This window comes from Crocodylus siamensis, chromosome 9, assembly GCF_052110815.1.
Source record: "Crocodylus siamensis isolate JL-2025a chromosome 9, ASM5211081v1, whole genome shotgun sequence".
Taxonomy (NCBI): Eukaryota; Metazoa; Chordata; order Crocodylia; family Crocodylidae; genus Crocodylus; species Crocodylus siamensis.
This window is the reverse complement of record NC_143403.1, coordinates 72,737,120-72,762,794: the sequence shown is the minus strand read 5'-3', so window position 1 is coordinate 72,762,794 and position 25,675 is coordinate 72,737,120. Positions and strand designations below refer to the sequence as shown.

The 25,675-nt window shown below is 47.6% G+C and overlaps 1 protein-coding gene across 8 annotated transcripts in view; it reads right to left on the bottom strand.

Moving 5' to 3' along the window:
* Window positions 1-25,675, bottom strand: part of KIAA1671 (KIAA1671 ortholog) — a 129,928-nt gene that overhangs the window by 17,719 nt on the left and 86,534 nt on the right. For all 8 annotated transcript variants that reach the window (XM_090063549.1, XM_090063552.1, XM_090063548.1 and 5 more), the window contains one exon: window positions 2,533-2,651. In XM_090063549.1, the coding sequence (XP_089919675.1) occupies window positions 2,533-2,651 (119 nt within the window). The remainder of the gene's footprint in view (window positions 1-2,532; window positions 2,652-25,675) is intronic.

Genomic DNA, 25,675 nt, shown 5'->3' with positions numbered 1-25,675 from the left:
AGCAGCACTTCTGTTCTTGCAAAAAAGGCCCGTCCATCAAGTCAGGGTCTTGTGAGCCTTGTGGCTACATAGTCCCTAATTTTGCCTTGATATTCCCACCTTGCCCCAGAACGGAGAGTCAGAATCTCGATTTTCATTACAGAGGCCGTCGCTAGCTCTAAGTGTTCAGAGATGGCCTTGAGACCAGGAACAGTGCATCTATCGATGCAGCCAGAGCCTCCAGCTAACTAAAATACGACCAGAAGCTCTGGCCAGCAGACTGTGTGGCCCCGTAGCCACAGAAACTAGCCAGTGCAGTCTGAGTGCTGCTTTAGGTTGCTGCATCCCCCCACGGCTGCCAGTGGGCTGCTCGATGAAGTAGAATGACTGACCCATGGATGCTTGGGGCAGTCCCCATGCAGCGCTGGACCTCCTGCCCCTTGCTCTAGGCTGAGAGATTCCCCAGGGCATGCCTTCCCAGCAATTGAGGTAGTTGCCAGCAGACGTCAGACGGGGGCAGGAATCTGGCCCGGAGGCTAGAGAGAGCCATTAAATCCCATGCAGACAGAGCGAGAAGCTGGAAGCTCCCAGGACATTCAGTATGTTTTTGCAAAGCAGAGAGCACGTGTAACCTTCCCAATGCAGCCAGTGCTATGCAGGTGACCGTGAGCTCGCTGCTGCAGCATGCAAAGCACATATAAAATGCAGGAGAGCCAAGCACCATTGACGCAACAAGGCCCAACAGGGCGGGTATGAATCAGGAGCACTAGCCCATAGGAAAATAACCCTAACCCAAAGGGAAGGCTGCAAACAGGCAGATCCAAGTCAAACCTAGGGGTGGAAAAAAAGGCAGAGAGCAATGAGACAAGTTAATGATTTAAAGCTGAAGCATTTGCTCTTTCTAACACACACTAGTTTGATTGTTCAGACTGAAGTGGACAAACACTACCCTCACTTTTCAATCAGGTTAAGAGTATAGTTAACTCTCACCCTCCACCTAACGTAGGGGCTTGTTAAACCAGCAGCAGCAACAGCTCCCACCTCTTCCCTCCAGCCCCCACCGCAGCTTTAAAAAATCTAGACAGTGAACAGAGGGCATAACATAGCTTTAAGTATCCCAAGCAAATTCCCATTTTAAAATTCCTTATTGTGAAGTTGGCTCCTCTCCTATTCAGGTGCTGCGTCCTGAGGTCAGGCCCCGGTGCTCCCACTGCAATGGATAACAGAGGCCAACCCAAGGCACCTAGGGAGATACCTGGCGGCCCACTAGGACATTCCCCTTCACACCTGGCTCTGTTTAATATTTTCTGCTGGGAAAACGAAGACTCCAAGGCTTGGGGCCTGTCTAAACAAGAGACAAAAGGTCACCTTAAAAATGCCAGCACTGGTTAACCCCCACGGCTACAGTCCAGCTTTGGTATAAGCATGCAAACGTTCTTGCCTTTGCATCTGACAGGCATGTTCCTTGGCTGCTGGAAACGGATGTCACTGAAAGGGCGGCTATAAAATACTCAATTAAAGTTTCACCTTCTGAAGAGATTTAGATGTTGGCATATCATTTAGTCATCCCATCAGAGCCTCTCAACCATAAAGCGCGCCTGCCTTAGCAAGCGATAAAATATTTATACTGCACATCTCCCAAAAGAAAACACAGTCTGAACACAAGCGATATGAGAACTACCAGCAGATTTCAGCTAGAAGGACATAAAGGAAATTCAGAGCTGAAGCCGTCATGGCCACGTTCTGCCGAAGAGCTTGGGTTCGGTGCAACCTGGTCCGAGGCCAGGGCAATGCCTGAGGCCAAACAGGCACATGAAGGAGCTTTTCACTCAGTGGAGCCCAATGGTATTAAAACGAAATGCCAATGGTGATGAGTATCTTCAGCCTCTATCTGGCTGGCGAGCAGCTAAATTATAACTGTACTACTTTACTTACGGTAAGCTAAGACTGGGAACACCTTATCACAGCATAGGCAGTGACCAGGACTGAAACAAAGTGCTGGAACGGCTCGCCGCGCTACCGTTTAGGATTTGCTGTGGCTTTTATAAGCAGATTTTGATCATCGCCTTATGTTGCAGCTTGGCTATTTAGACAGTTGTGGGTCTGGTACCGGAACTGACACTAAAAGCTGGGAGAAAAATCTAGTGTGCAAGTGCCTTGTATAAACACCTTTGTCCACCAGAAAAAGGAAATCCAATTTTACAAGAGGAAAACTTCATAAAACCATTATAATGCTCCAGGAAAGCAGACATCCCAAAACTGTGCCGCCACCCCCCAAGCCTGCAGGTCACGTTCTGGTTACAGTCAGAGAAGTGCGTGCACAAGATGGGCAACAGCCCCGTTCCCTACGTGAACAAATCTGCTCAGTTTATGGGACAAGGTAACTTTTAAAGTGCCCCGAAGAGAGAAGACTGGATTTATCGTAAAATGTCACAGAAAAGAGTCCACTGCCCTGCAAGCGGGACAAACGTACTGGATGGGAAAGAGAAGACGCAGCCCAAGGTAGACAGGCCCCACTCAGGTGGCAGGACCGTCCGCCTGCCCCCGTCCTACCTGTCCCCACTGTGACGCTGCTCACTCCAGGTCCCATACTGGCTGTCAGCTTCTTGGACGAGTGCGTCTGTGTCCTTTGCCTCGGGGGGTTGTCTGGCAAAACACTGCTTCAGCTGATCCTGAAACACAATAAAATAGACACGCTGTGTTATTCCTTTACCAGCCTGGTTAAACAGTTTACCGAGTTAATTTATGTGAGCAAGTCTTAGACCCCCGGGGCTGAACTGTGCCTCTGTACAGACGCTTAGACAGGAAAACTACCGTAGTTCAAACCTATGACCGCGGTTCCGGGTGAAACGAACACTTTGTGGGCAAATCAGAGGGGCGCAAAGCAGGCACCAATGACCTTGTCTGAATAACTCCAGGATACGTGGCGACAGCTAACGCATCTTCATATTTAATGAGTTAGGAAGCAAGCTGGGGGCACGTCCACGTGAATGCTGCAGGAGATGCTCGGCTTCCCGGAGCTGGGAGCAGAAACAGCACAGTCTGCCCCGCCTCATCTTCTCCAGGGAAGCATTTGGGTTTTTGGAAGAGGACACGCAATCCCCCCCACCTTTCCTCTTCTCTCCGCAGCCCCTCAAAGTCAAACTCTCCTGCCTAGCAACGGCCCCGCCGGCACGCACAGCTCTCCGGCTCGCCTCGCCCCGCTTCTGTTTATAAGGCAGCAGAATCACTTGATGCAGCTGCATTTCACCCACCTCCGGTTCTGTGCAGCAGCATCGTGATTAGGTCAACAGAAATGTGCAGAGCCCAGAAAATGCTCTTTGTTAATTAACTGCTGCTGCAAAGCCAAAAGCAGAAGCTGAAAGCTCACAGGGTAGGGCCCCACAATAAAGGCCCATTGTTTTTGCCAAATACATTTTTGGGGCATACCTGCCAAGTCCTAAAGATTTCTCCTATTCTGACTATTTTACTAGGCAACATCAGACATCCCACTTCTTTGTCAGCGTTCCTTTTAAAACTCAGTTGCTATTTTATTAGTACTGAGAAGTTGCTTCATAAATCCACAAAAGCCTTTAAAGTTAACAAAACATGTACAGGGGACAGCCTCACGTAGCAGTGAACTTGCTGCAGCCTCTGCCCTCCAGTCCTATCTGTCACGAGAAGCCAGTTATGTGGTTTCCTATCTGAAGCGTTCTCCGTCATCGTGCACAATGCCAGCAGTGCCGGATGTGAAACGGCACTTCTGAACGAGCCTCCACGAGTCGCTCTGGCCGCTTTCTATCCTTCCGTGCCTGCGCCAGCCTGCGGAGTCACATCCTCGCACACCGACACGCTGCGTCGCTGTTGTGACGTCTGTCTGGCCGCCAAGTGCAGGGGAAGAGAAGGTGCACGCGATTTGTGGTCGTGGAAGCGGTGGGAATACTGCCTCCTAATCGCAGTTACATTGACGGTTCCCTCCAGCATTTCATCATCAGAGAAATTCGAAATGAAAGAGTTTTGGGTCATCCTGTTCCTCCCTCCATTACTGAAGGAAGTGCCCTAAAGCAGAGCTGCGTGTTTCATCTGGTTTAGCTTTCTGATATTCATATGATGGGGCTTCCACCACTTCCACATCCACAGTGGTTACCTGTTATGTTGTACGACACTGTAATTTCAATCATGAACTGCCTGGTGACATAGCAACAGGTTGGTGGGTTACCAGGTGGGACCCAGGGCTGGTTTCCTTTCTGACCGGCTGGTGCTGGGAGCAAGATGAAGAGAAGGAGTGCTCACTCGAACGCAGAAACCCCGGGGAAGGAAGAGACACGATGAGCAACAAAGAGAAGATGAGCCAAAGATATGGCTACAATATAGGGCCTTGAATAATCTGGACTAGGTAAAATGAGGGAAGGAAGAAAACATCTTTTAAGAAGGGAATGACACCGAGATACAGCAGCATCCACCCAAGTCACAGGTACTCTGAACGCAAGCACTACTCCCCCGGGACACAGGCAGGAAGACCGTGAAGGACTCTGCTATGGCTGCTGCAGGCACGTCCACCCACTCAACAAACATTTTTAGAACAACAGTGTGGTTGAGCATGTCTTAAAGTCTGCAATAAGCTGTAGGGAAGGCAGAACAGATTCACACTAATAAGCCAATGCCTGGCGGCCCTGTGTGGAGCAGGTCTTCAAGAGATCTTGGGCCTGAAAGCTTGCAACTAAAGCATTGTTTTTGCAAATATCTAGTTGGGCTAATAAAAGATACCACCTCTGCCCCGGGTTCTGATTCCTTCCGAGGCAAACACCTGTCTTTCCATCTTCGAAGCAAGTTTAGCACCAGTGAGAGGTAATGGGAAGGCATCAGAGCGACAGCACCAGAGCCCAGAGCTTGCTCCGACCACAGAACTAAGCACAGGACACAGCAGGGGAAGTTTTCCCAGCGATATCACCCAGCTTGATCCGAAGGATCATTCACATTGAGCACCTGGCCTCTCTCAAGAAACTGCCAATGAAGTTATTGATTAGCGCCAGGCACAGTGCTGGGAGCTGTATGGGGGATATCTGGCCCTCGTGCGCCAGATGGAGGCCATCTAACTCATTTCATGCAGGCCAGCCAAAAGCCGGATGATGGCAATGACTTGCAGTGACCAAAAATCAACAAGCAAGACAGCCTCTCTCCGCTATGCCCAGCCTCCAAGAAATGCTGATTTTTCTCACTTTGGAAGTTGGCGGCTGAACAACCAGCAAGCACTCCTACTTTTTAACACGCTCAGCAAACTTTATTTTTTAAATTTTTCATAGATAACAGAACTTTTATGCAGATGAATGGAGCACTGGTTCACTTCACTGGAATAAGTGGTACCATAGCCACTAATGTTCCCCAAGGACATTTTAAAGCACCCTACGTATACATGATGAGAGGAGGGGAGAGAGCTTTACTACCGATTGTAAAACAGCAAAGTATGCAGAAGCCCAGGAGGGAAAAGCTGATATGGGAATCCAAAGCAAACCGCAAACCTCTAGATCACTCCCACCAAAACGCCGTCCACGGCTCTGATAGGCGCTACAGCAATCAACACAGAGAAAATGACCAGCGGCTGTAATCCAAACTCCGTGGTTAAAAATTAACGCATGCCAGGACGCACTTGCATGCAATCTGTACACTCAGGCCTTTGCATGGGAACTGCTCTGCACCTGTGAAGGGCCAAAAGTTTCTTGTGGAAGTCGCTGGAAGCCACGTTAAGGAACGAATGCAACAGGCATAATTACGGGCAGGGCTGATTAGCTGTCCTCTGCTCAGTGACCAACCCGACTTCAACTCCGGCCATGACGGATCACCCACAGTCAGTGGGGAAGCCTGAGGAGGTAGCCCAGGTCTCAGACGCATGTGTTGGTGCCCTGCACTACGGGCTGCAGTCTTGGGATGTTGCTGACTTGAAGCAGTGCTGGGCATATGCCCGAGGCAGAGCTGCCTGGCTCGTGAGTGGCATCTGTTTCCCGATCTGGAGTGCAAGGAGGAGGTGTGCCGTGTTTGCTGTGGCACTTCCTAGTGCAGTCCAGAGACAGGACAGACATGCCCAAAGGAGACATGTGCCTTGAGATCTTTTCAATGGTGCCGTGGGGTACCATGCAATGTCACCACTCTTCAGCACACGATTCAGAAGATAATCCCAGAGATCTCAAACAGGAATGCATGGCGTTATCTGACCTGTTGTGGACTTTGAGTTCTCTGCAGCAAAAGAATTGATCTATTAGTTTGCTGTAGTAAAAAAATGAGTGAAAAACTAAGCTGTGTTTTGTTTTTTTTCTGAGGGGCACCTAGAGCCTAACAAGGGGTGCCTTCAGCCTGAAAGGGCTGAGAGCCGCTGCATTAAACTCAGGGCTGGGCTCCCAGTTCCACTTTGTCCTCTTTGCACAAGTAAGAAACAAAATGGAGATCTGCTCTGGCCAGCTGAGAATCATCCCAGCAGAATTATGATCAGGTCCTGTTCTCAACAGCAGCGCAGCATGAAGTATTAAGGTAAAATAGGAATCTGAGTAAAGCCAAGGTATATAATGGAGTGAATTACCAGGGTAGCAGTATATATAACACTGAATATCCTTGCCTTTCTGCGTTCTGCCCTGGACCTTTCCTTTTTAAATAACTGGCTCGTGAAGCTAGCAAGCTGATGTAGGGTTGCTGGCTGTAGCCATGTTAGTCTAAGGACATAGGCAGGCAAGGTGTTTAGGTACTAATGTAGACATTGGTGACAAACAGGGAGGGAATCGAAATGAATCCTCCTTTCAGAAGAAAAGACATTGGCCATACGTGTTGCAAGCATCCTGGACTTGCAGGAGACATGCACACTTGCCGCTATCACACGCTACTCCAGACTGCAGTGCTGCGGTGCCTGCGTTTAGTAGTGGGGCTGAGTCACCCATTGAAGCGAGATGGTTACTGAAATTAGGCATCACATGCAGACATGTTGGTTCCCCCCTCTTGCATTGCTCATGCCAAATGACAGCTCCAAGCGTACACATTTCCTCTTGTGGGGGCGATGTTCATTTCCATGGCTGTTACCTTCAGCATGTAAAATCGGCAGAAGCAGATCACTGTGGGATTTCCTGGCTGTGCTGTTCAGACCTACGCTAGTAAATCTCACAGCAAAAGGTCCGTGGGCATGCTGCGATGCTTGCCGACTGCACTCAAACGTGGCTGCCTCTGCCGGCGCAGCATCCTCACGGCCTCATGCTGCACCGGCAAGAGCCCCGTGGCCAACCAGGCAAGCATCGCAGTGTGCCAGAGGGCCCTGTCCTCACACTGCCTCGGGGGAACACTTTGCAGTGCATTATGGGATACCACCACTCCTCGAAGGCAGTTCCAGGTTTCGGGGGTCAAATATCCCACAAGCCGCTCTTTTGCTTTTTGGTGCCGATTTCTCACTCCCCCCCGACAAACGTGCAACGCCACCCAGACCAGCACAGCTCTTGTCCGACCTCGGCGCCTGGGCCTGCAGGGAGGGCACCGAAGCATGGACATTACAGCACGGACACTGCAGGGCAGGGGCAGGTCTGGGCCCAGGAAAGAAGCTCCACGGCTGACACAGGATGGTGCTGAGAACCTGCAATGACCGGGGGGCTGCAGAACTTAGCAAGCCAAGGGGAAACGTTTTTCCCCGGCTGGCACTGGGGACGTGGCAATACCAACCATGGCACATCCTCTGCTATGCCACGTCATGAAGCCAATGAGTTGGCAATTGGGCAGCAGCAAGGAAAGCCTGAAGCATCGCTTGTGCGGGCACGACGGGCCGAGGGAGATGTTTTATCACTAGGCTGCATCTCACCAAGTCCAAGATGCCCGTTGCTAACGTTGCATGCTGTTTCACGTAATACCTGGAAACCCAGGGAGGACATGCCGCCGCCCGGCAGAAGGGGTTGCGAGTACTCTGCTGAGAAGCCAGTTATTAGTTCTGCTCAAGACACCATCTACCTGGGGAAAGACGCCCAAGCGTTCACTGACAGCTTGCCAGTGCCAGGTAGCAGGTTACTTTATAATTAATGCACATGCTGTAATTGGCAGGTTTCTGTTCATTTCTTTTAATGAGCAGGGCTACTGCTTTGGGGAATTTACGCTTCTAGTATGAGGAAAAGAACACAAATTCTCGCTTTCTCCAAGCAGCGCTATAGCACGCGGTAATGCGTGGATCTCCTAACAGAAAGATGCTGACCCCCTCTGGGCTACGCCACGGGTCAGCATAGGCGCGTTCGAAAACTCACGTAGTTCAGCAACCAGCTCGTCACAGATGGCCAGCAAGTGCTCTGCTTGGGCAGCTCAACTGTGGCCTCAGCACCTTTCAGGTAAATCACACAGACACATCTCCAGGTTTCAAGTCTCTGTTCTGCCATGCAGAAAGTGGTCTGGAGCTTGCCACCTTCCGTTTGGCGGAGAATCTGTGGGCAGAGGGATCTCCTGACTTGTTCCTCTATCCAGGAAAAGGTCCCCCATACGACACAAGTCATATTACCTATGCCCCGTTTCCCGTTCCACAACGGATGCACTCGATTCTCTCTCCACCACCATCAGGAAGCAAGCGTCCTTGCACACGAGCGCTGCCCGTACACAGAGCATCCTTCGTCTCAGAGCACCTCTCTTCATCCTTCACAGAGCATCTCCCTCGTGCAACAACAATGCTGCACACAGCAACGTAAAGCAGCAGCTTCTACGACTAGTGTCAGACCTCAGTCTCACACTGCGTACAGAAACCTCCTTTGGTAGGAGTTAATGTGTCACACTTTTTCTTCCAGACCAATTAATCTCTTCTCTTCCTGGGTTGCTGCAGGCAAATTAACTCACTTCCTCAGTAGTGTCATGACAAACTGCCCGTCATTGTGGTCTCTGACCTTTGGAGGGGTCTGCATAACTGCCTGTGGAACAAGCCTTCAGGGGTCGGCCCTGGGAATATTAAATAACCAGGCTACCGCAAGACCTAAAAAGAGCAGCGTGACCTGCACGCCGGGAGACCTTGCGACTGCCTGCTCACATGTCGGTCTCTCATCTCCGTAATGTTGCAACCAGTGTTAATATGGAACAAAGTCAGAAGAAGATACTACTATTTAAAGCATTTTAGATCATGATACCACAGAGGTCCTACCAGGCAGGCCCAACTACTGAGACGCCTGGTTTCCAGAGGCTGAAGAACAGTCTGCAGTCCCCACGTGCAGGTCGGCATGTGCCCGTGAAATGAAACATTTCCTGCACCAATTTTTGCAGTCTCCCCACAGCCTATAAGGGCTAAACTGCTGCTTCTGGGCTCAGCTCCCTGCTACCCCTTGCTAAGCGCACAACCTGCAGCAAGTCAATCCACCTCTCTGCTCCTGGGTTTGACCAGCTGTCAAATGATAATCATGATAAAATGATAATAATATGAAACCTCCTCTGCCAGGTCCTCTGAAAGGCACCATCATCAATGCAAAGTGTTATTCTGACTTTCCTCCTCACTTCTCCTGCTGGCTCGGATAGTCTTCTTCTTGATGCTTGCTATGTGATTTCTTTAATCCCACTCTCGCATGGCAAGCTAAAACCCTTGTGTAATCAATATGTGGAGACTGCTTATCACCTCACACCACTTTCTGCACAAAACCAGGCCGAGTTCGCAAGGAGAGCTGCATTTGTAGAGAGCCACAGCTGGAGGCTACGGCAGTCTTATCAGCAGACAGTGCAATTGCACAGACGTTTACATGATAACCCGGTAGCGAAGCTATCGTGGGAGTCCTGATAAGGAGCCTATCTTGCATCATAACACACTACGCAAGCCTCCCCGACGCAGACACAAGAGCCATCTTTGCTAATAAAGTTTCTCCTGCAAAGAGCGGGTGTAGAGAGCTTTCCAAAGCGAACCAAGCCATTGTATACATGTCATTTATCCTACAGGGGTACTTCTTGCTGCTGAAATTATGTGCGCGCCAGCTCTCAGACCCCTGAAGGACATTGTTTGCTGTTTTCAGAAAGCAGCTCTTTCAAATAGACAAAGAATGAAAAAGCACCGTGTGTACAGCCTGCATCTACTTACAAATATTAGGACATGCCAAACAGAAACCTTTCTGGAACAACGGGATTGCCATGGCAGGTATTGGGGTTTGGGTTTTTTTCCCCATTTTATAGATTGAGGAATATGAGTGCCTTAAAGACGTGCAGGGCACGTGTGCACGGATTTCACAACTGACCTCCGAAGTGCAGCAAGGGAAGATAAATGAGATCCGTCAGATAAGCACCGATAAGTTTATCCCACTTATGGGGAAGTAATATCCTCTGGCGATGGCCCGTGCTCTCCGGACAGAGCACGGTAAATGCCGTCTCTCTGACTGCCCCGTCCCAGGCGCTGGAATTCACTTCCCAGAAGGGCAGAGCCTGAACAGCTCAGGCAACAAAGTGAGAAACTTGAAAGGTAAAAGGAAAGTGAGTGCATCCATTGTTTAAGAAGATCTCCTCATATGGAGGCTGCTAATTTTCCTGAAAAAAACTGCTGGAAGGAAGAACAGGCCCAGTCATTCTTAGGTTGTTAAAGGTAGAAACAGACATCACTTTTCAGTGCCTTTGTGCGGCCATAAAGGATTTCTGGTGTCACTTTTTGCCGCCCCAGAGATGTCCATACCTTGTCGTGCTACACTGTGGCCGCAACAAAAGACAGTAATAAATTGTGCCACTTTATTGCGGTGGGCATCTATCTGCTTTATGGCAGGAGAGGGCAGACACTCTCCTATTGCCCCAGGCAGGTGCTTCTATGCATCCCAGGAAGTCCTGTGCAGGATCAGGCTGCTCAAGCCTAGGGAGCACCTGGCCAGCCTCCCCCTTCCAGAGACACCCCCAGAGACTGCTCTGAAACCACCTCTGGAAGGGGAGAAAGCAGAGATACTCCATCGCAGTCACATTAACTGGCCAGCATGCATTTGCCATCTTGGGTCAACGTGGCAGGTAAGTAAATGCAAAACACTAAACCCACAACGCTGCAGGAAGGCGCCCTGGAAAGACAGTCTCCTATTCCCAAGCAAGCGAACTTGCTGACTTTGCTGGAAGGAAAAGAAAAGATCATGAAAATTGAGTAAATAAGCACACTTGTGAAAATCATGAGCCCATATATATTCATCATATACTCTCAACAAATTTAACTTTTAAAATGAAAGGGTTGTTTCCTCATTCCACTGCCAAACGGCACGTAAAGCCCATCTCAGAAGGAAAGAGCATACGCACGCTTACTCCAAGTGAGAAAAATTACCATTATGCATAAGACTTTTGGGGTGTAAATACCACTGGCCAAAAGGGTTTCCTGCATTTTACGCTGCTGCTGCAATAACAGATCCAACAACACTAAGAGAATAGCGCCGTGCTTTCTAAATGGAGCATAACAGTAGTTATCAACCGGAGAGCCAAGCAAGCAAGCTAAGTCCAGGCTCTTTTCCTTCCCCTTATTCTTATGACAGAGAACCCAAGCCCATGCTTCAGAAAGGAGAACTAAGGACTGCAGACAGCACCTGTGGAGGTAGGTAGATCAGGTGCAGGTAGATGCACCTTGTGACGGAGAGAGAACTGAAAGGGCAAAGGAGACCGCCAGCGAGGGGTCTCACCCCTCTTTTAGACAAGAGTGGAATGAGTGTGAATGAGGGATTTCTCTGATCGACAGTTCAGCTAGCTAAGAAAAATTTCTCCGGCCACCCACCTTTGAAACAGCCTATCGCAAAGTCAGCAGTCAATTCTAATCACTGGAGTCAGACACTAATTAGCCTCATTTTCCCACGCTTTATTTTTAGCTCCATGGGTTCTCAAAAAAAGGCAAGAAAATCGTCTCAAAATGCAAGTGAAATAAAGCAAGAAGACTGGCCATCAGAAATTCTTGTATTGGTTTCTAATTCTGACATCAAGCCTCTTCTAATGCATCTACCTAGAAATACTGCTTTGGCACGAGTCCATAAATGATTATCACCATAATTTCCAGTCCCTGAAAGTGATGCACATAAGAGTTGTACTCCAGAAATGAAAAACAATCTCATGGTTGCCACCCTTTCCCAAAAAGCAACAGTCACTGTACAGAAAAAAAACAAAAATAGCCCTCACTTAACATCCTGCACCCCAACCCGCTGGCTGCACTGATGTAGGAGAGCATCCTGGCAGGGGTGACGGATGGAGATGACTCTCGATTGAGACAGATCTCATGAGTCAGAATCTGCACAGTGAGCTGCAAAAATAATCTTTGACTGCAGAAGGGACCGAGACACGGTAAGCAGCCAAAGTGACACCCACAACATGCCGTACTAAGCAAAAATTAAAAACAAAATCCACTAACAATAAAATTAATGGAAGCAATTAAGTACACAATGGAACAGGCTTTCTGTCATCTGTGCAGAGAGGAACAACTCAGTCTGCCTCCTCCTTCAGACTGGAATTATAGGCACAAACCAAAATGCTGACAAATCCTTGGAAAGACTTTTTAATGAAGTTGACTGTTGCACACTAGCAAAAGCTACTGTTTCTGGCTAGCCCGGGTGTATTCAGAAAACCCACGCACAGGGTGTAGTGTTGCTACTGGGACTGTGGTGGACCAACAAACCCTGCTTTAGCGTAGGTGACAGGAGAGGTCTCTCACGTCAATGCAAGAAGCTACTTTGATTCTGCATTTGTTCCTTTGATTTCCAAGACTGAGAAAGGGCAAAGAACTAGAGGAAGCACAAAAGAAAATACCACAAAATTGTGTGCAACTACCCAGGAACCTAGAAGGCGGCGGCGGCTTCATTAAACTACATTCTCCAGCCATGAATCAAGCTGTGAGCATATGGCATAAGCAGAGCAGCCTATCTATACCACAGGATCCATATACGGCATCAGCCGTTCCAAATGTTCTAATGGATGTGCAGAATTAGCTGGCGCACACAACTACAAGTGAGGCTGATAAGGAGAGAACAAGACCAGACAGTATTCATAGTTTAAAACTTCTCCCACTGCTGACTGCATGCTGCAGAGCTCTCCGTCTTTCACAGCTAATTTATTCTAGACAAGAACGCATGACCGGAATGAATGAGCACGGCAATTATTCATTGTGCTCAGAAAGGATGTTATGGATCATTTTTCCAGCATGTGCATACATACCTACAAAGTTCTGCCTCCTGATGTCACATTACAACTACAAAACACTAAACAACGCAGGGGAGGAAAGTCTGACCTGTAACTAGATTTGTTGATGAAACAATTATTCTTGAAACAACAGTTCTGTGCATCCTGTACCTGAATGAGACTGGCATTTAATACCAGTGCAGCAGGAACTCATTCCTCCAGGAGCTTCCTGCTCATGCAAATAAAGAACTGGATAGTTAATGAAGGATATTGTGATGCATAAAAAAACCCAAATGCGGTGGCACATAACATTATTTAATGTACTACTAGCTACTTATATACTTATACATCACTGCCTTACATGCATTTCCTCACCAGCCGTCTAAATGTGCGCCTAAAACAGTCCTAATTTGTGCACTTTCATGGCTGACTGCATCTCACTCAGCATTTGCGTAAGCAGGATGTGGTGCAATTAGCCACTGTCGAATAAGCATTCTTGGGATCTCAAGAATCACAGTTAAAACACCAACTCTCGCTTTTGGCAGGAAGCGCTCACTATCCTTCATCTGCTCCTAAAAAGGGTTTGCTTTGGCCATCCTATGCAGAAAGACACCCGTGACTCTTCCACAAAGATGTGCCAACGCTTCCACGACCCACCGAATAGCATCTCTGTTACTGCACCCTGAGCCTTGGTGAGAAAAGCCAGAGAAGGACGGCAGAATGGGCCCCTGGAGTTTAAATTAATAATGAAAACTAATTGTCATTTTGGACCAGTAACAAAACTATTATTTCACATACCAGAAATCCAGCTGACACGATATAAAAAGAGATGGGACCTAAAAACCTGTATTAGAGATTACAATAATTCTGTACATGCTTCCTAAGTATATGTGCAGCAGGTTGAAAGTCAAACTCTCACCGAGTCAGCAATTCTATATTTATACTCACTATCTGACGGGTTATTTATACTGTATTTATTATATATACTATTTTACTATATTTATTATATATACTTACTATTTGACAGGTTAGCGCTGTCCACAAGAAATTTGTCATCATTTACACCACTGCTGCAACTTTCCTTAAGACCAGGCAAGAAAATCCATGCATGAGATGTTTCAAAGCAGTGGCTGCTTTTGTTTGACATCCCCAAAAGCATGAAAGTCCCCACCCTCCATCTCCACCCTCCCAACACTGAGGGAAAAGCAGAGAAAGGATTCCCGGAACGGTGGATACTCTTGCTGACCTCATCAATGACAGCATTGTAAAGGCTTCCATCGCACTGGAGATACAGGAAGACTTTCTCTTTGTTTTCAGATCCTGGAAGCATTTCACAAACCACAGAGAACAAATGTATAAAGTAGAACGGCAGCACCCTTTTCTATCCTGAAGGCACATTATTCATCTTCAAGAGATGGCAAACCCAGTAGACAAGACACCGGAAAACAGATAAAGGATTTAGTAGCATGATTTAAAAAAAATGTAATTTTAAACAGAACGGCAAACTATGAAATATCAGACCTGCTCAGCCTCCTATTCAGCAAGTCACCGAATTGTCATACGGACTGTCTCTACCGCCACCGGAAAAGCCGAGCAGAGTGAGCACAGATCCACTGCAGACTGTAAAATTTCCCACCTGTCTCAAGTCCCCTGCTGAGCTGTAGTGAAACTTGAGAGAACCAGCAGTTTCCACGTGGCAAGTGGGAACAATTGCCACTTCAGGAGTGCCTTTGGGAACGTGCATGCAGAAAACAGGGGCATGTTTCAACGGCTCAGGCGGCAGGCTATCGAGAGGTAGACTTAAACTTAACACGTTGGTGACAAACTATTACAAAGTCTGAACCTACATACCACTAGACTTGAACACATGTGAAACTATAAACAGTTAATTCTCCCCTGTGCAACTGAATAGCTACCGAGCCCCACGGTGTAAAACATCCTGAAAAATTATAATATCAACCGGTACACTTCCAGTGTTGCTACGCAACCAAAGACCGTCAAAGCCAGACACGTTTTCTCTCCCCTTCCACTGGGAGCTGATAAGCAGCAACCAGTAGTGTTCCTAATGTTAGAAGTCTGCCAAATTACTTTTCTAAACTGCACAGATCAATTTAAAAGGGAGTAACTGGTTTGCCACAGCCTTTCCAATCTCCGCGTGCCGAGTCAGAGCATGTTTCAGGGACAAGCCTGAATTCAGGTAGTTTTCATAAAGAAGAAACAGTGAAATCACAGCACAGAGGACCTACGTTTATAGGCAAGACATCCGGGGAAGTCCCAGTTTTTGTCCCAATCGCCAGCCCGAAATAACTTGACCGCAAACCATAGTCTTGAGGTCTATGAACATTTGGGAGTCAAAGGACTGAACGAAAGGAGAAAACCCTAAACCTTCCCCCAACCATAAAACAGGATCTGTTCCAACCGTCCCAGCCAGCCAGGAAGGGATCTCGGTGCCCTCTACATTTTTAAATCATTAAGCAGCAAACCTTTGGGGTTAGCTGGAGCATCCCTTCCGAGAAGGGGCAGGGTGTGGGGCCTGGCAGCACAGGTCAGGGGGGCAAGACCAGCTCCAACGGTGACCGTCAAGGAAACGTGCCATGCCTGGTCAACCCAATGCGGACGTGGAGGCAGCGCGACTTGGCTGGACAGAGGAGTTTGGTAAACCCCGAGACAGCCAAACAGCGGGGAAACAGCCCAGACTTTTGACCGCATAAAAGCTAGACACTGAGCATGGACTGGAGCTGCTCTTCCCTGTGGGGGCTTTTGTTTGCACTGAAACTTTGGGATGGTTTAATCTGATTCTGTGGGATATCTGTTCTCATCGAAGGCTTCAAGTCAGCCTCACTCCACTGTGGGCGGTATAGACCGTTAGCTCAGCCTCTCATTCGCTTGTTAAACAAGAAAATGGCACGACGCGCATTAAACTGTTTATCAGCAGTCCTCAAAACCCTTGTTGCTATGAAAGCCAGGCTTAATCAGGAGCAAATGTATTGTGCTTTAGCATTGTGTTTCATATTAATCCAAACAAAGGTAATAGTTCCTTGCACCAATGTTTTCAATGGGCTCAGTTCTGTGCAGCTGTTAACACATGGGAAATTAAGTCAAAGCAAGAAACTGGTACAGCTGATTGCAGCTTTCAGCATTTTAATAACAGCAATAGTGACCACTGAGTAGGCCACACGATTTCCCTGCGCTGTCACGCTGCGATAAGTAAAGTATTTACACCACCGATATTAAAAGGGCAACTGCTCTACATTGCTGTGCACATGCTCCTGGCAATATTTTGCAGAAATTAAAAAATAAATAAATAAAACCAGTGTCACAGTCCTGCTATGCTGTGACCTGCTAACACAGTGCAAGGGATCGGAGAGAAGCCCTGTCGGTCGGAGGCCCTCAATCTACCTGGAGCACGGCGCGTCTCCGCGGTTGGTGCCGCACCTTATTTGAAAGTCACACAATTAAAAAGTCAGTGGGAATTAATGAAACACCGAGTCACAGTGATGTACCTTAAATTGCTGGAAGTGATAACACACGAAGTTAAAGCTGCCAGAACTTAACGCATTGCCTTATTTAGACGCAAGTACTACAGTTTATGTAGCTCTCTTAACATAGCTTCAAAGAGCAGGCAACTGTACCTACCACGAAGGGAAGCACTTAATTATGGCAAGGGGAAACCTACAGCAAAGGCGGCTCTAAAGCTCTCACTCGCACACACTTTTCTGGTTTTTAGGTCTCATTGTTCCTCAAATTCCTCCCTCTAGGCATTCACTGGGCATTATTTCTTAGACATGAAATGCCAGAAACCTTTTGCCACTGCACAGGAAAACGAGACGGATCCCTTAAAAATCTTCAGATCTTCTACTGCCAAGGCAGAACTGTTTGTACCTTAACCAAAAATACTCGAGCAAGCTGTGCTACAGATTTAACAGCACGCTTTTAAGCTTCAGTTTATTATTTGTATCACAGGAGAGCTCGGAGGCCTCCTCTGTGCCAGGAACCGCAGATGCCCAGGGTAAGGGATAGCTCCTGCCCTAAAGAGCTTATAGTGCAAACAGGCAGGAGAGGCAAAGGAGAAAAGCCACCAAGAAGTGCAATGATTTGCCCACGTTCGTGGAGCAGAGCCAGGGACAAGACCCAGCTATGCTTTCTCCAAGAGGCCGTGGTCTCGTTCTGTTTTGGGCTCGATTCTTCAATATGCAGACAGCCTGGTGACTTGACCCTTGCAGATCTGCTCTTGTAGCTGTACTGGGCCAAAGGGAGAATTAGGTGGCCCTTTACTGCTCTCTGTCAGTTTTGGCTGCAATAGAGAATGGGGCAGAATGAAGCTACACGGACCCAGGCTTATCTACAAGCTGCTTAACTCAGTGGCATGAAAGCCAATTAATGCCTTTGCTGCTAAGCTTATAATTGTGCGCCATCAACCTTTATTCTGCAGTTCAAACTTCAAAGGCTACACACAGACCATCATTTTCTGTACCCTGGAAAAAAAGAGAGTAGCTTAGACCTGCAGTGAATGCTCTTCCTACATTCAAATACAAAAATGACGTGGTTTCAGTGCAGCGCTGGAGAAGAGATGGAGGCTAGACGGAGATCAGTGAGGAAACAGAACATACCAGGTTGATCCCAAATGCACAGAAGATTTTAATGCCTCCCCCGGACTGATGCATTATAACCACCAATAGGAAAACTGAGCAGAATAGAGGGAATGGTGAATTCTCTGCTGCATCAATGCAGCATTAGAAATGAGCTTTTCTTTGCAGCCTTGTGCAGTATAGCTCTTAATTAAACAGTCGCCCAGCCCATTCAGCGGGGATCATATTCTTGTTTAAGCTTCAGGTTCAGGCAGGTTTATAACTCCCCATTAATTGTTTTTCAAACACGTCTGCAGTGTATTTATTTGCAGTTTACCACAGTACCTTGTAAGGAGAGCTGTGGGTGGCTAGAAACGGGGAAGATGTCTCTGTAAATAGCTTCAATAGACCGGGATTTCTTGAGGCACCATAAACAGTCATGTTCCTGACACGGTTGATCCTCCGGGCAGGATTCGTTTCTCTTGCACAGACATACAGCATATATTGTTCAAGGAGGGCAGGGCAGGGAGGGAGCTCTGCAGGGAATTTCAAATTAAATGACCACATTGTCTGTATATTTGTTCTTGTAAGGGACTCTGAACCTGCACGCATTTCAAACGCGCGTTCTTCTGCTCCCACAATTTAAAAAGAAATTTTGGACAAAACCTTCCAAACAGGTTTTACAGTGGAAGCGCTGGTGGGACAATGCACCCCATATTTCAGCCAAATAGTGTCGCCGCAGTCACGGTGAGCTGTGCCTTAGTCTGGTCCATCACAAAGCGAGGCAAGACTCAGACAGGTAAATGATGGCACTGGCCGCTTACCACTTCCAATTAGAAGTGGCCGCATCATCCTCATCCAAAAATTAGTGGTCCAAGATGGAGGAACCACCTCTACTGTGGATGCTCACTTCCGTGCACAGACACCTCTGCCAATAAGCTGACCTCACCGATTCAAGCAAACATACAGTGCAGAACGAAGAGCTCGTTCAGGTCAGGCAGTCGCCCGTGGCTGGGCATGACACAGGCCACATCACTCCCTCAACTTCGTGAGACTTCACTGCTCGAGCCCAACAAGCCGCTGGCACTCGAGTGGACCATTGGTTCGACTTGTTGGTTAAGCTCAAGCACATTTGCTACATAAGTGCATTGCACTAAATGACCTGATGGAAAACATGTAGGAGAAAGCAAACGACGACTGTGCACCAGGATAAACGCAGGCCGAAAATCCAGAGACAAAAATACCCAATGACCTGTGGGTACACAGCTCTCAAGACAGGCATTCTCACTCCAATCTCTCAGTTTAATCCTCAATGGGAATTTCCAAAGCACCTTTCACAGACGAGGCTATGAGCTTCATCTCATCGATCTACTGGGTACAAAAAATCATGGACTAAATGCAGACATTGGGTTTATGGCACATTATAAACCTGCCTGCCACCTGATAACCCCAGGTAATCTCTCCACATTTGACCAGCTACACTCCATCACCAGGTCCACATTTCCCCCCACACACACACACACCTCCCTGTCTTGCATCTATTGTCTCCCATCCCTCTCATCCTCACTGCCATGCATTTGCATTTTCAGGCCTGCATTTTACATACTGGTTTTTATTCCACCCAGGAGAACACCAGACACCAGCAGACTCTCCCTAGAAGAAGGGTGTTTGGATCCAAAAACTTGCAAAGAACAATTTTTCCAACTATTTAGTTGTCCTAATAAAAGCTATCACGTTTACCCAAAGAACCTTGTTTGCACAAGCAGGCCATTTAACCTGCATAGTGCCGAGGCAAAAAATGAGCTCTGGTCCCTGTTTAGGGCCTTCGGGTGTTACCACAGTAGCTCTGATAGTGGTATCAATGAACTAGGACTCTGCCAGAGCCCAAAATGCAGCACGTTCCAAAGGAGGGAAAACCCTTACCACGAAGGGCAGGGAGTTATGCCCTAGGAGCTGCAGCAGGAACTGCCCAGGAATAAACCTACTGCTGGGAGGAGGAAAGGGGACAAGGCGCATATCCATATGAGAGGAAAGCTAAATGTCCGACTGGAACGCACTGGCACTGGGTGGGCACGACAGTAGCCAGCTCAGGGAATTTCAAACAGAATAGCATTGTATTATAGCCCTAACAAAAATATCCAGAGCCTGTTCTCCTGCAGCAAGCAGGCGCAGCTCTCATCAGCACTAATGGAAGTTGGCATGAATAGCCAGAGAGGCTCCGTTACCCGTTTAGCTGGATTTCAAGGGTCCCAAGGAAAGCAGCAGGATTAACACTGTAATGCTAGTAAGGACATGCATTTACCGACATTAAGGACCCCATGCTCGGAAACGATGCCTTCAAGCGGCAATACTGCATCCTAGAGATTCTTCAACAAAGCTGGATGTCTCCAGTACAAGACGCTAATCCTGAAACACTTGTTTCCTGGAAAAAATCTCTTTAAACTTAAAACAGGGATAAGTTGGAAGAGTGAGTGATAAGCAAAAATTCCTGACTTCAAATAAATATTTGACTGCAAAAACTAGATGGTGCTCCTTGCAACATAAAACAGCCAAAGCACTTGAAAGAAATTCTAAGAGGATAAAACTGAGACGAGAGAAAAGAAGTCACACTTGGAGTTATAAAAGGAGACAGAGCATGCACAATGTTCAGTGAAAGAGAAAACAAGACACGTCCTTATTTTCATTACAAGAAAATTACCACAGCCAGAATAAAAAGTATGTATTTCAATTAGCATTTCTGTTCAGTGCGCCTCATTTAGGTCTCGCAGCTAACTGCATATCATTTTCTAGCAGCTTTTAAAAAAATAAGGAAAGAATGAGTACTAGTCAAGCCCTCTGTTGGGTGTTTAGCATCATTATGTTTTTGTGCAGAATGATGAAGCTGATCAAAATGACTTAAACTACCACATTTACAACTATCCTACATGACAGCAAAACACAGAATCAAACACCTTGCAAAGGAGTCTTACTATCAACACAGCTAAAAAGAGTCTAGCAAAAAAGTCCCAGGGTAGTACATTTTGTATGGCCTCGATTTACACTGCCAACTATGTTCATGGCTTGATAAACAGAAGAAAGACATTATTATGAGTGAAAAACCACGGACTGTGTGTGTTGGGTCTTGCATATTCATTAATTAAACAGATTTACTTTGTCATTGTAAAGGTTCATTTACTCCTATAGAAAAGAAAGACAACCAACTCATTCTAAGAGCATGCCTTCTGCAATTATGCTATACTCTGCAACATTTCCCTGCAAATGTAGGTCTCGACTAAGTTGCAGTCTTTGAGAAGAGTGAAAGAAGAGGTCTTGAAGGGAGCGATTCACTGTGGTTTGCTGGGCACCTATTAGTATAAAAAATATGCCATTAAATAATATGGTAGGTAGACCCTGAATTGCCAGTACTGGTCAACTGCAGCAAATGTAATAAAATAATTAAATCCAGGGCAAGCAAGGTAAGTTGTATTCATCTGCATGTAGAAATACTTTGTTTTGGGAGGGGAGGGGGCAGAACATAGACTAGCCACATTTTTCCCTCGTTAATAAAAGAAGGGGGAAAAAAATACCGGTGCACTAAACCAGGCATCTGACTGCAGAGGGAAGAAATGATTCCAAATGCTTCCATGTGATCTTGAGCTTCCTCCGACCGAGCCAGTGTCATTCACTTCACTACACAGTGCAGCCCACTGGGCTCAAACTCTTACACAATTATTGCTCCTGGGGGCACGCTCACTGTACACGTGGCTCCAGACTCCTGTGTCACACGTCTCGCTGTGATGTTCCTGAACCTCCGCCACCTGATTTCAGGAGAACCACAGTGCCAGACGGAGACTTGACACACATTTCGGAGCTGGCGTCTGCACCAGAACCTTTTGCTTAGGAAAAGAAAGAAGGCTTGGGGTGGGAGCACCCACGCGCTCATCTGTTTCAAGTCACGGAGGATGAAATTCCCACTCTCCTTTTTGTCCCTGCTACGGCCACGGGCTAGCGAGAGGCGCACAGTGGAAGCCTCTGCCCAGGCTGGGAGCGCGCCCAGTGTGACAGCCTGAACATGCCCAATCTGGATCGTGTTCTTTTGGCAGGATCCTGCTGTCTGAAGATTTCGTTTTTCACCCCCTATAAAAGAAGGGCCGAGTTGAGAGTTCACTTATTCTCAGCCAAAAAAAATCCACGCAGACTTTCTCCCAGCCAGGTACACCTCTCCTGGCAGGATGTTACTTCAAGGCTCGTGTTTGACTTTGGGGTGGCTTTAGAGCCAGGACAAACACTTTTGGAAAGGGAATCAACTTACATCAGGCTACCACAGCAAAAGCCCGTAAGCTTGGCCACTTCTACTCAGCAACATTTGGGGAAACACAGTGAAGAGCTACAATTACTATTTGCACAATGCATAAATCCCCCAGTTTCTCCTGAATGAAGATGTAAACGTATCTAGAGGGATCTTTTTCAAACAACAGTAAAGGTGCTGAGGGCCTCCAATTGCAAATTTTATAAAATTTGGCAAATTTGCTTAGCATTGGATAAATACTCCTCACCCCTCCATCTTGAAAACCTGGACACGGGTGACTTGGAACGCTATTGCAGAAACCAGAAGATAACATGGGACACAGATGCATCACAGGCCTCACACTGCTCGTACTGCACACCCAAAACCTACTCTTAACTCCACAGTCATCTAGTAACCCTTACTCAAAAGTCAACTTTACAGGAGTGTCGGCTTAGCTTTTTCACTGCCGATCCATTTAAAAAGCAACATACAATGGATATGTTGAATCCAGGTGCTCTTGGTTATCACTAAGGGCTCATCTAGTCTTATTATGCGTTTCACAGATTCATCGATGCGAGGGTCAGAAGGGACCTCAACAGATCATTGAGTCCAACCCCCTGCCTGGGCAGGAAAGAGCGCTGGGGTCAGATGCCCCCAGCCAGATGCCTATCCTTAGAGACCCTCAAGGTAGGGGAGAGCACCACCTCCCTTGGAAGCCCACTCCAAATGTTGGCCACCCTCACCATGAAGAAGTTTTTCCTGATGTCTAGCTTAAATCTGCTCTTGGTCAGTTTGTTACCATCGTTCCTTGTTACCCCAAGAGGCGCCCTGGTGAACAGAGCATCTCTGATCCCTTGCTGTGTCCCCCTAATGAATTTAGCGGGGGCCACAAGATCCCCCATCAGCCTTCTCTTGCAGAGGCTGACAAGATCCAGGTCCCTCCGTCTCTCCTCATAGGGCTTGTCCTGTAAGACCCTGACCATACGAGTGGCCTCCTCTGGACCCTCTCGAGGTTGTCCACATCCCTCCTGAAGCACAGCACCCAAAACTGGATGCAGTACTCCAACTGCGGTCTGGCCAATGCCACATAGAGGGGAAGTGTCACCTCCTTGGATCTATTCGTCATGCATCTGCTGATGCATGGTACCGTGGAGTTAGCTTTGCTGATGATTTCATCACACTGACGACTCGTGTTCATCTTGGAGTCCGCTCTGACTCTGAGATCCCTTTCTGCTTCTGTGCTGCCGAGAGGGTCACTTCCCAGCCAGTCCATGTGCTGGATATTTTTACATCCTAGGTGCAGCACTCTGCACTTGTCCGTGTTGTACTGCATCCTGTTGTGTACTGCCCACTTTTCTAACCTGTCCAGGTCTGCCTGCAGTCGTTCCCTACCCTCCGGAGTGTGCACTTCACCCCACAGTTTAGTATTGTCCATAAACTTGGACAGAGTACACTTCACACCCACATCCAAGTCACTGATGAAGACATTGAAGAGTACAGGTCCAAGGACCGAGCCCTGGGGGACCCCACTACCCACATCCCTCCAGGTCAATACCGACCCATCCACCACCACTCTCTGGGTGCAACCCCCAAGCCAATTTGCCACCCACCGGACCGTGTAATCATCTATGCCACAGCCTCTTAATTTATTATGAGACTGGGATGAGATACCGTATCGAAGGCCTTGCTAAAGTCCAAATAAACTGTTACCCACGGTTCTTCAATTATGAACTGGGTTGGGGGGGAGGACACAGGGAGAGAACTTTTAAAAATCAAATGTGAAAAGATTAACTGGAACAGCAACTCAGAACTTAAGAGTCCATTGCACTTTATAACATCTGAGCAGATTAAGGGAATAATTAAGTGCAATTGTAAAGGCTATAACTAAAGGGCTTTCTGAATTACAAAACCTGATCAAAGACCAGAACAGACACGAGCACCTGAAGCTCGTCCAAACCATTCCACATGGCCAAAATAAAGCCACTCACTCAAGAACTAAAAGCTTTTCTGCCCAGTACACACCTTTGCAAATTTCTTGAACTATTCTTTCAAATGGGACATGAGCCTTTTCCTGTTAAGTCCCCAGTTCAAACCCCGCAAAGGTCAGTAAAACAGCAGCAGTTTACTCTTCAAAATGCTCATTGCTCCATGTGAAAGCCACCTGTGGCCTCACACCGGTTCCTAATACGCAACAGATTTGCATGGAGGCGAGTGAACTCCTCTCGCCGTCAGCAGCAGTCCCTTGAGGGCAGGACCGAGCTTCACTCTTTGAGAGCCGCAGAACAACCCCACGGCACGTACAAATGAAAGGCTCTCATTTCCAGGGTTGGCCTGCGTCAATCTTATTAGTGTTAAATCTGAGCAAAGAAGTCATTGCAAAGTCAAAGGGGTTGGGAACGAGAAGGCAAAGGACACGAGGGAGGTGGCAGGAGCAGGGGGATGAACTGCAGAAAGGCAGAGCAGATCCCACTAGAAGGCGTTTCAGTAGAGATGACTTGGGCCATGTCTACGCCACCTCCCGCCTGAACCTGCAACTGCCCCGAGACATGAGCCCTCCCCGTTTGCTCCATCTCCACACACAACTAAGCCAGGCACTTAAGCGGCGAAGATGGTTCAGAAAGGGGTCCTGAGTACATCCCTCAGCACCTCAACCAGTCTTCACGTGGTCAGCGGACTAGGTGAAGTGGGGAAACAGGCCATGGTGGCAGCCTCTGGAGGGAGGTTGCTAGAGGAGCTCCTCCAGGCTCCGGCTCAGAACAGACCTGATTCATCATTCATCGTGACTGTGGCACAAAGTAAGAGGAACGTGCTGCTAGGATCTGCTGAGGGCGCAAAACAGGGAAGCATTATCAACACGGAGGAGGAACAGGATTTCTGTGTGTCATTTGGAAATGAGAGAAAAAGGAAAAAGCCATATTAGTCAACCACAGAGTGGCTATGAGCCAGTAACGTGATAGGACTGAATCAGGCAAGTGTGATCCTAGGATGTGCCAGGCAATGTATTCCCAGAGGAGGCAGAAAAGTACCAGGGTACAAGGTATGGGTAAGACCTCACTGGACATGGGACTGGCACAAGCCCAAAGAAGGATTACCGTGATGATCAGGGAACGGAGCACTACCTTATGAAAGAAAAATAAAAGACTGGCCTGTTTAGCTCAGCAAACAAAACCTGAGATGGGATAGGATTGCTCTCTATAAATACCCAAGAAGGGGGAAGAGCTATTTAAGCTAAATGATAACACTGGCACAAGAACAAATGGGTATAAAGTAGCCAGGAATAAATTTAGGCCTGGGCAGAGACGATTCCCAACCTTCAGGGCACTCAAGTTCTGGAACAGCTTTCCAAAAGGAGCAAAAGAGGCAAAAAGGCCAGCGACATGCCAAGCACGTTCGCAAAGCATTCAGCATATGGGCCAATTCCCCTGTGAGAGCAGAGGACTCCAAACTCGATTAGGCGTCTCTATGCAGACTTCCTTCCTCCGGCGCCAGTAGCAGGTCCGTCCCCTGAGCAGCCAGGGCTGACCAAGGGAGTCAGCTTGACTCATGGCAGGAACATGCTGCTGCAAAAAAATTCACCCTTGTCAGAATTAGTAAGAAAGGAAAAAGAGCAGCATTTGGGGGTGGGGAAAGAGAGATTTCACAATTAAACTTCCTAGGAACGTTAACACCAAAACCAAATGTTATTGCTCAAACCCCAAATGCAAGATAGATCCCCGAATAGTGAAGTCACACCATGGAAAGGAGCTCTAACCCAACCCCCGGAAAGCCGGTATTAACTTCCACAAGATCCAGCTGGGAA